This window comes from Cenococcum geophilum, assembly GCF_001692895.1.
Source record: "Cenococcum geophilum 1.58 unplaced genomic scaffold K441scaffold_13, whole genome shotgun sequence".
NCBI classification, from domain to species: domain Eukaryota; kingdom Fungi; phylum Ascomycota; class Dothideomycetes; order Gloniales; family Gloniaceae; genus Cenococcum; species Cenococcum geophilum.
Genome location: NW_027137571.1, coordinates 2,586,801 through 2,597,374, shown reverse-complemented (window position 1 = coordinate 2,597,374; position 10,574 = coordinate 2,586,801). Strand labels below are relative to the sequence as shown.

The window sequence follows — 10,574 nt, the reverse complement described above, 5'->3', positions numbered from 1 at the left end:
CGTACAGGCGTTCGTACAGGCGTTCGTACAGGCGTTCGTGCAGGCGTTCGTGCGAGCGTTCTCAGAGACTTCCTAGTATATTAATACTGTATATTAAAAGAGCCTTAGAGCTCCGTATAAAGCTTTAAGTAGAGCTTTGCATAGAGCTTTAGGTAGAGCTTTTACAAGATCAAGACTAAGAATTTGATGTTCTGAAATTTTCGGATTTCGGGCGTTGGCGGTTTGGTGCGTATGGCCCACCATACTATATAGACTATGCAGTTTGCACAGTCGTATATGGTCGACAGCGTTTCGCGTAAACCGCGCATTTTACAATAAATTTGCACCACTCAATAGCAAAACGCAGCAAAACGCGCCTTACAAATACAAATTGTAAAAACTGTACAAATTGCAACTATATAAATTATAATTATATTATATAATAACTAAATTATTACAAATTTCCATAGATTGCTATAATATACTTTTAAATATATTTATATTATAACTATATAAAATATAGAGCTATCTGCTTAGGCGTTAAGGGGGAAGCCTCTTATAAAGGCTCTAAATCGTTAATTGGCCTAGTGCCTGCCTGCCTACCTAACTGCCTGCCTATCTGCCTAACTGCCTGCCTATCTGCCTAACTGCCTGCCTATCTGCCTAACTGCCTGCCTATCTGCCTAACTGCCTGCCTATCTGCCTAACTGCCTGCCTATCTGCCTAACTGCCTGCCTACCTGCCTGTCCGTCCGTCCGTCTGTCTATACCTACCTGTCTATGCCTACCTGTCTGTGCCTACCTGTCTGTGCCTACCTGTTTATGCCTACCTGTCTATATCACCTTGATTCGATCGATCGATCGAATCGTTTAGTGTTCGCTGGCTGGTCGTTTGAACGGTTGTCGTGTGGCTCTGACGACGGTTGTCTAGCTCTAGCGACGGTCATCTAGCTCTGGCGACGGCCGTCTACAGCCTGTTGCACGACCAGCTTCACCCCCCCTTTTAGCGAGTGCTCCAAAATTTCAAATTCGGTACGCGCATCCAATCTCGCAAGTAATTGTAGCGAACGGCTGTGGCTACACGCAAGGACCTTTTTGGTTGCCATGGAGAATCGCCTTGGTTGGCCAGGAAAATTAAATTGAAGACGTACGCTTCCTCTTCTCCCCCTTAACTACGCCTCCCGTTGTGGCCGCCAAAACGCGAATACAACGCTGTCTCTGCAGAGAGGTCGATGAAATTTGGCAGTGTCGTACGGGTAGAAACCTTACGACATTTGACAAAGATCACGGCACTATAGAGGAAGGCCTCCAGAAACAAAGTTCTTGCAGCCAAGCATATGGCTTCGCTACAATTACTACGTACAGCTAGTGGCAACCAGGCGAAATTGGATGCGCGTAGCGAATTTAAAATATCACAGCGCTCGCCAAACGGGGGGGGTGAAGCTGGTCGTGCAACAGGCTGTAGCTCTGGCGACGGTCGTCTAGCTCTGGCGACGGTCGTCTAGCTCTGGCGACGGTCGTCTAGCTCTGACGACGGTCGTCTAGCTCTAGCGACGGCCATCTAGCTCTGGCGACGGCCGTCTGGCTCTGGCGACGGCCGTCTAGCTCCGGCGACGGTCGTCTGGCTCCGGCGACGGTCGTCTGGCTCCGGCGACGGTCGTCTGGCTCCGGCGACGGTCGTCTGGCTCCGGCGACGGTCGTCTGGCTCCAGCGACGGTCGTCTAGTTCTGGCGACGGTCATCTGCTAGCTGTCGTTCTGGTGTCTCCCTAGGTAGGGAGGATGTAAGGAAGAAAGGGTAAAAATTGAGGTGGCTACCTAGGTGTATATAGGGGGTATACTTGGTAGAGGCACGTGTAGAGGCTATTGGGAATATAACGGGGACCCGATAGTAATGTGTCGCGCGTATACACAAAGGCTTTGTGTAGAGCTTCGGTAGAGCCTCCGTACGCGGAGCTTTGCGCAGAGCCTCGTGCAGAGCCTCTATATGTAGAACTTCGTATAGAGCTTCGTAGAGCTTTGTGCAGAGCTTCGTGCAGAGCTTCGTGCAGAGCCTCTGTACGTAGAGCTTCGTGTAGAGCTTCGTATCGAGCTTCGTGCAGAGCTTTGTATAGAGCTTTGTGTAGAGCTTCGTGTAGAGCCCTGTGTAGAGCTTTGTATAGAGCTTCGTGCAGAGCCTTATGTAGAGCCTCTATATACAGGGCTTTGTATAGAGCCTCGTGTAGAGCCTCGTGTAGAGCCTCGTGCAGAGCTTCGTGTAGAGCTTCGCGTAGAGCTTTGTGTAGAGCTTCGTGTACTGTCGGTTGCAAAAGATAGGAAACTCGCTAAGAGCCACCCCTCCATCAAAACAATATACCCCCTATAGCCCTACTAATATAGCTCCAATTTATATAAATAAGAGCTTATTTTATAGCTCTACTTTAAGACTGCGTAGGGAGCTCTTGCTGCACCCGGCCCAAAAAAAAAAAGACCAAAACCAACCAAAAGAACCCTGAAAAACACCTAGAGAATCCCCCTGAGATGCATACATCGCAGGGGAGGCACACGTCGAGCGACGGTGGTTTGCATTCGCGCGCGTCCACCAGAACCACGCCCAGCAATAGACCTCCACAACAAGAACGGGCGATTACCACACCATAAAGCGGGAAGACCTCTATTAAGAAGGCATCTAATAAAATATAAAGCCTGTTAGACGCGTCTAGTATCCGCAGTTACGGGGGAGTAACTATTAGCTATAATAAACTAATATAGCTAGTAGAATGGCTCTACTAGTTTAGTAAACCTTAGGCGCCCCTTTAGTAAACCCTTAATTAAATCCTCTAACGGCTAAGTAAAATTAAAAATAAATAAAACTCCTCTTTACCGGTAAACCGTACCTAGGCTACCATAGCTGCGCTTTTATAGTATAAGGTACCTACCCCCCTAAAGATAATAACTGGGTATATAATTATAATATAACTAAATATAGAAAAAGTAGAGGGGCTTAGGGAATAATTAGAAATAGAAGTCCTTATAAAGATTTATAAAGAGGTTTATAACACTATTATAGTTTAACACCTTAGGAGCGAAGATATTAGAGTTACCCTAAGGGACTAATAGGTAAAGAAACGAGCTGTAAAGGTAGGGGATAGGCTAAAAGAACGTATTGGTATAAAAGTGCTTTATAAAGATTACCCAGTTAAAGTCCTAGTGGTCCCCCTAAGCCTTAGGGTAAAAAAAGGATGCTAGGTAGATAATATAGTAACTATATATAAGATAGTAAAACAAATAGAACGCCTTATACTAGGACTTAAGATTACCTAAATCTAATAGCTTTAATAGGAAAATATAAACTAAGTATATAATAAGAATAATAAGAGGATATAAGGGTTGCTAGAGACTCGCTAGGGAGACACTAGTTAAACGTATAGCTCCCTTATTATTAGCATATATACACTAAAAATATAAAAACTCCTTATCTAAAAAGGTATTATTATAAATAGCCTTATATACGACGTAAGACTCTATAACTACAAACTTCGCCTAAAATAATACTATTGCTGCGTATAATAGGGATATACTTAATCCACATACGTAGTATAGGTGTGCTACGGCTATTATATAGGCCCCTATAATATAAGACACTACTTAAGTTAAGACTAAATAAAATACGTAAACTGCTACTAAAGTATATATAAGGCGTGGGAGAGAGAAGACTGCATTAAATACAGGAGATAAAAGGTAAGGGCTTAACAGCTATAAGAATAACTATACGCTAGGTTATATAAATAGAAATAACAGGTAATAAGCTAGGGGGGCGTAGGTGCCTTTCTAGCGTTTCTTACCTTTAATACTAGGGGGCTAGGCTAGCTATCCCAAGCCTTAATAGGCTAGAAGTGACGCCGCGTAATATTACTAGACTATATAGGGATATAAGGGTTATAGAGGATATAAGGGAGAGGACGCCCTATAGGAAGACCCTTATAGACAGCTATAGTAAACTTAAGACTAGGATAATTAAGAATTAGACTTAACGCGGTAAATATAATATTCGCAGCTAACTCTTAAAGGGTATATAGCTAACTAGTAAGAATAGGGGAAGAACTAGAGATAATAACAGATTTAGATATAAAAGCACTAGTAGGAATACAAGATATAGAAATAGAAAGCTCTATATAAAATAAGTAGTAACTAGGGTATAGATATAAGAGATAGAAGTTCTAAATATCCTAGAGAAAGTAAAAATAGGAGAAGTAAGAAATAAAGAAGAGGCGAAGGACCCTTACTGGGGGTCCGCTACCTATCCATTATATAGTATAACTACAGTAATATAAACCACCGTCTTATAAGGCCCTTACTAGACAGTTTAGACCTAGAGAAATACTATATCCTTACTATATAAGAGCCGTATTATAATGCCTATATATAATTAATATACTGCCCCTAAGGATTCTAGCTCCTATATAAACTAAGAGCAGCTATACGCGTATACTTTATAATTAGTAAGACTATTAGCCTATCCTTATAGTTATAGCAGGTAGTTAACCTAAATATTATAGTTATTGTTGGTATGCTTTAACAACGTGCAGAATACATATATTACGATAATATGTATTATACGGTGTTGTAGGTAGATCTTGTCTTTTAATATAAAGAAGGGTAAGGGACCTAAGGTTCCTTACCACGCTAGTGCCGCAGCGACATGTAATGGCAACTTGCCTTATATAACAGCAACTTGCTATATATAACGGCAGCTTGCCGCATATAACGGTAATTTGCCTCCTATTGCAATGTAACATATTCTAGCTATACTAGGAGTACTTTTAAAACGCGAAGAATTAGTATTATAAAAATCCGTATACACACTTCTTTTTCCTTCCTTCCTTCCTTGCTTCCTTGCCCTATGCTTTTAAACTAATGCTATTACTAGTAGTACGTTCTACCCATTCTATTATCTTTAACTCGATTCGGTTTGTGTTAATAAGTCGCTTAAGGGCTAATAATGGTTTGCTTTTAGTTATAGCGTCCACAGAGTTGCTGTCTCCATCGATCCACTTAACCTTAGCTATTTCGCGTCTTTTATATAACTGGCGTAGGCACATAACATTAATTATAAGTCTCTTCTCCTGTATAGTTCCTAGCTTAACAAGGCATTCGTAAATTAACTTGGAATTAGTGCAAAGGATAAGCGGTAGGCTAATATTAAGTTACAATTCGACTGTGGCCTTAATTGTAGCGCCGATATTAAAACTATGGGCTATAGCATATAATTCGGAGGCTAGTACGCTTCTAGTGATTTTCTTGCACTTAACTAAGGACCAATAAACGATGTTCGCCTTATTTAATGAGTCTGCTAGTACTAGGATATATCCAATCTGTAATAAGAGGTCCTTATTGTTTGCAAATAAGGAATTAGTAAATACAAGTAGTTATAATATCTCTATATCGAGTTTAATAAAGCTTAAACCTCTTATTAGGTTCTCAATTTGCCACTAAATCCTCTTATTAAGCAGTTTTGCGTCTTTCTTATTAGGGTTAATTACCTAGGCAGCATAGGATAAATTAAAAGAGGCTTTAGGTTGGTATACGGACGCAATATAGGCTCCTCTTGCTCGTTAGGCGATATATTAGTCCTTAGGTATAAGTGCTATACGGATAGTACCTCTAGAGCTAGTTATTGTAATAGCTTCCTTAATATTAATAAGGGTTAAGTTCTAGCATTGGCGCTCCTATGTAAGCGTAATCACATAATCCTATTATCGGATAATGCCTCCATTAAACTTAATTGGGTACTTCAGCGTGAGTTACTCGCGTTCCTTAGTTAGGAACTTAGCTTTTTTAATCTTCTCCTATTCCAAAGCTGTAAAGACTAGGTTGGCCAATAGGAGGGTATTATTAGTCTATAGACCAACTATTCCAAAGTTTATAGGGTTATTAAGGTGAAGTAGGCAGGGGTTATAAGTGGATTGGCTTATGTTTAGTTCTTTAATATAGTGGTTATAGTAAGTCTTAAACCAATAATTGCCTGCCTTAGGAATGCCGTATAAAGGTCTAACAACCTTTAGGATTATACCTTATAAGACTCTAAATACTATACTAAGTTCGAGAGGTACTCTAATGTAAAAGTCTCGATTTAGTTTTATAGCTAATTGTATATAGGCCTGTGAAATATCTTATAAGTAGAGATGTTTACCATTATCCTAAGTTATGGCTGTAATGTAGAGGATAAGGCGTTAGCTAACTCGTTAAATTATAGGTGATTGGGTTAGTATAAGGTCTTTCTCTAGGTCGTTATATACCTATACAACTAGTCTTAACTTCTTAAAGGCTTTATTAGTGCCAGGGTTCTTAATCTCGTTAACAAATCTAGAGTTAAATACTCTATTACTTTGCGGTATATCTTTAGGGTTAACCAGTTTAAAAACTCCTTTCTTAAGTAATCCCTTAATTTCCTTCTAGCGTGATACTATAAACTAATTAGAATTTGTGAGTTGATTATTGTCCTTATCTTATAAATATATTAAGATATTCGCGGTATTCACTTTAATAGGGTACTTACGTAGTCTACCTCTTCTACGCTTAACGGGTTGAGGTCCAGGCTCAGTTTAAGGTAGGGGTTTATGTTTAGTTTAAGGTAGGGGTTTAGGTTTAGTTTGAGGTAGGGGTTTAGGCTTAGTTTAGGGTAGTTTGCTTTTATTATCTTCTAGCTATATATCCTCTGTAATCTTAGGGTCTACCAAATATAGTTTTACAACTATGCTGTGGAAGTTGGTGGGTTTATAGGGAAGTTATATAGTATAGGTCTTATTTTTAATACTAAGTAGGTTGTGCGGACCAGACTAGTAACTAGGTTAGCCTGTAGGTCCTTCTCTCCATACCAATACGGGTGAGTTAAGTGGTAGTTCATAAATCGCGGTTGTCTTAGGTCCGTTGCGCATATTAAGGGCATCTGCTACTTAGCGCTTAGCTCTAAGCTTCTTAACTTCTTCCATAGCCTTTTTAAGAGCTATTACTCGTTGTGTAACCGTAGGATTAGGTGCGTCGGATTCCACTATACGTAGGTAAGCTCCGAATACTAGTAAGGTGGATATAAGACCGTTAGGGCCTGCGGAATCATTAATTGCTTTAAAAGCCATTTATAGGGCTATGTCCTTACTAATGTCTGGTAGTTCTATAGTAATAATGTGGTATATGCGATAGAGGGGGCTATAGTAGCGTTCTACCATTCTAACTAAATTATGGGCTTCGACAGGTACGCTTCTTATAGCTATTCCAAATATTATGGCGTATTATTTAAATTCCTTACTTATAAAGTTCTTGCCTGTATTATATGTGATAATATTAGGGGGTCCTAAGTATGTGTTAATCTAGCACATTTATAATACATCCTATGTATATTTAGCGCTAATATTTTGCAGCCATCTACCAGTTTAAAATCGTATTCCTTTATCGACGATATATAGAAGGGGAGCGCCATTAATATACATAATATCAACTACGATTAAATAGTTAAAATTAATATCATTATATAAGGTAAATCTAAATCTACCAGGCAACTTTCCATGTTCTTAATAATGGTGGCAGTAGCGTATAAGATAATCTAAGGTCTTGCTATCAATATCGTGTCCTAAGCGTTTAAGTATTCGTATAAGACGCTCAACTAAAGGGTAGCTAAAACGGCGATGCAGTTGTTTCATTTCTACGTCGGTAAGGTAGCAGGGGTTTTATTTAAATAACTTAGTTAAATAAGTATATAGGGATGTATTTTAAAGTAGGAAAGGGTAGCCAAAGCGACGTACAACGGGTACTTCGCTCTAAGGAGTGATTAGCATATTTTTTAGGTTATTATAGTATACTTATAGGTAATCTATGTCTGCCAAGTAAAGTAAAAATAGGGTATCGACCTTAACAATATGAAACTCAATTATGCTAATTAGGGTAGTTACTTTAGCTAATCCGATTAATAAGGTTAATCTAATGCCAAACTATACGTTAACCATGCCTTATGTGGTGGTATTAAGCTATACATCAGTATTAAGTCTCTAAAATGCCAAGAATTGGCTATATCCTACTATGGATCGTTTGGATGCTCCTATATCAATTATTATGCCTATAAACTTGTCTATAGTATAGCGGGACGTAAATATAGTTATATTATAGGTAAAGGGGTCCTAGTCGGTTATAAGAGGTACTATATTATCTATAGTTGTAACTGTTGGAATCACGGTGGGGGGGTTTTTGGTTCAATTGTATTCGTTATATTTTTCTTCTACTTCTATAGGTGGAATTTAATAGACCTCCTGAGCTCGCTTAGCTTACGTGATCAACCCAATGCAGCCGCGTCCACTATATCGCGAAACCTTATTCAGACACTGGCAACAACTAGGAAATAAGAAAAAGAAATAAAAAGATACTAGTAAATGGGTCCGTAGTCTCTATCCCTATTTTATCCTCCTTATCTCCTATTCTCTCTACCCATTTAGTAGCCTATAGCCTAATCGTATTCGTGCCGTTTCTGGGGGCTTTGGCTGCTGAAATTGCTAAAGCTACTGCGGTTATTGTGGCTGTTTAGGAGGTCTTATATATGCAGAGTACTAGGGGTACCTAGGAAACTTAAGAGCAAGCCCATGGAGCATAGTTGGGACAGCAATGATATAGGCCTGCTTAGGGACGCCGGCTCGGAGGCAGTAGTTTTTAAAGATCTTAAACTTAAAGTCAAAGTTGTCTTATTCACCAGAGTACTTAACTTTATCCGTATAGAGCTTAGCTAAGTTAGTAATCTCTCTTCCGTAGCTTCCTTGTAGGGCGAGCTGGTCTATGGCTTGGGTCGTAGTCGGTAGTGATGGTAGAGCTGGGGTAGGGTCGTCGGTAGGGTCGTCGGTAGGGCCGTCGGTAGGGCCGTTAGTAGGGTCGTCAGTAGGGCCGTCGGTAGGGCCGTCGGTAGGGCCGTCGGTAGGGCCGTCGGTAGGGTTGTCGTCGGTAGGGTCGTCAATAGGGTTGTTGGTAGGGTCGTTAGTAGGGCCGTCGGTAGGGTTGTCGTCGGTAGGGTCGTTAATAGAGTCGTTGGCAGGCCATTTTAAAGGAGTTGGTTCGTAAATAACTCCTAAAAGACCGTCTGCAATTAACTTCCTTGCCTCCTTCCGTATGTATACCCTATTTTCACAAAGGTAATCCCTAATCTCCTTCAATCGATCCTTGCCAAGGTCATTAAGTATATCCCTCGTAAACGACTCAAAATCGTCAACAAAGCTCTCCCATAGGTCAAATCCCTTCCATCCATTCTCCTTATATATTGATAATCGCCAATCAACGAATGCTTTGACTTCCTTAATATCGGTTACGGTCGCGTTAATTCCGGTCTTCCATTTTTCAGTCTCCCATTTTTCAGTCTCCCATTTTTCAGTATTTAACGCGGAGGTAGCCATCGCGGAGGTAGCCATCGCGGCAGTATTTGTTGCGGAGGTAGCCATCTTTTAGTTCCGCAGTTGATTCGACAGTTAGACTAGAAGCGTGGATACACCCACAAACTAGTTGCTCTAAAGGCGTGATAGACGCAGGTCAGAAGCGCGAGTAACCTCACAAACTGGCCTTTGGGCTTAGCAAGCAATACCTTAATTCTTAGCCTTTAACAAGAGGTCTAGAGAATTAGACAGTACCTCTCTTCGTTATACCTTGCTAATCTGTGCAGCACTAATCAGTGTTGGAATCACGGTGGGGGGGTTTTTAGTTTAATTGTATTCGTCATATTTTTCTTCTACTTCTATAGGTGGAATTTAATAGACCTCCTGAGCTCGCTTAGCTCACGTGATCAACCCAATGCAGCCGCGTCCACTATATCGCGAAACCTTATTTAGACAGTAACCAAATAGCCAAAGGCTTTATTAGCTAGGGTGGCGGCTATAGAAATCGCTTTCTGCTATTCCACTTAGCTGAGGGAGGTATAGTAGTAATCAATATTCAGTTATAACTTCTTGTCAGTTGCCTCGTAACTTACATTAATAGTTAGTGCTTAAAAAGCTTCCTTAAGCTCTTCTTCTAAGTCGGTATTGTTATCCTTATAATCCATAATATATTGGTTAAGTCGTTTCTTAAATTAGTTATTAAATTTGCCAAACCTATCTCTGTTAGCAGTTCTAAACTTAGCTTTAGACTCTTCTTGCTCCTCCTTAGTATGTCTTTATAAGCGGCATCCTTCCCTATTATATACGAAGCAACGTAGTTTCTTTCGGTTACGGTTATACGGAGGGTTGCTACGGTTACTGCGGTCGTAGTTATTATCTCTTTTATAAAATTGTTAGTCTATAAAGAAGGCTTATATCTTCTCTATATACTCTTTCTCGTATACTATAATAGACGATTAAAGTTTATTAATAAGGGCTCTAAGGTTATCCAGTAGGTTAGAGACTACATATCTGCATACTAGTATTCCCTAGCAAGAAGTAACGATTTTATTATAAAGGAAGTCTATGGTTTATAAGGTGGGTCTAAGGCCATATTATAGTTAACGAAGTCTATAGATTAACAATTGGAGATATTTGCTTATAGACTTGTCTATATTTTCTACCATTACTATTATAAGTGTAATGGTATTCCATTTATCTAGATTCTTATATTAGAAT

General features: G+C 40.0%; 1 protein-coding gene across 1 annotated transcript; it reads right to left on the bottom strand.

Annotated features, from left to right (window-relative positions):
• Positions 1-8,503: 8,503 nt before the first annotated feature.
• Positions 8,504-9,659, bottom strand: K441DRAFT_50932 (uncharacterized protein). Its single transcript, XM_067642081.1, has one exon. The coding sequence runs from the start codon at positions 9,423-9,425 to the stop codon at positions 8,682-8,684; it is 744 nt and encodes a 247-aa protein (XP_067506101.1). The 5' UTR covers positions 9,426-9,659; the 3' UTR covers positions 8,504-8,681.
• Positions 9,660-10,574: the final 915 nt, after the last annotated feature.

Coding starts and splice junctions, on each gene's coding strand:
- K441DRAFT_50932 (XM_067642081.1), bottom strand. CDS start 9,425: ATGGCTACCTCCGCAACAAATACTGCCGCGATGGCTACCTCCGCGATG.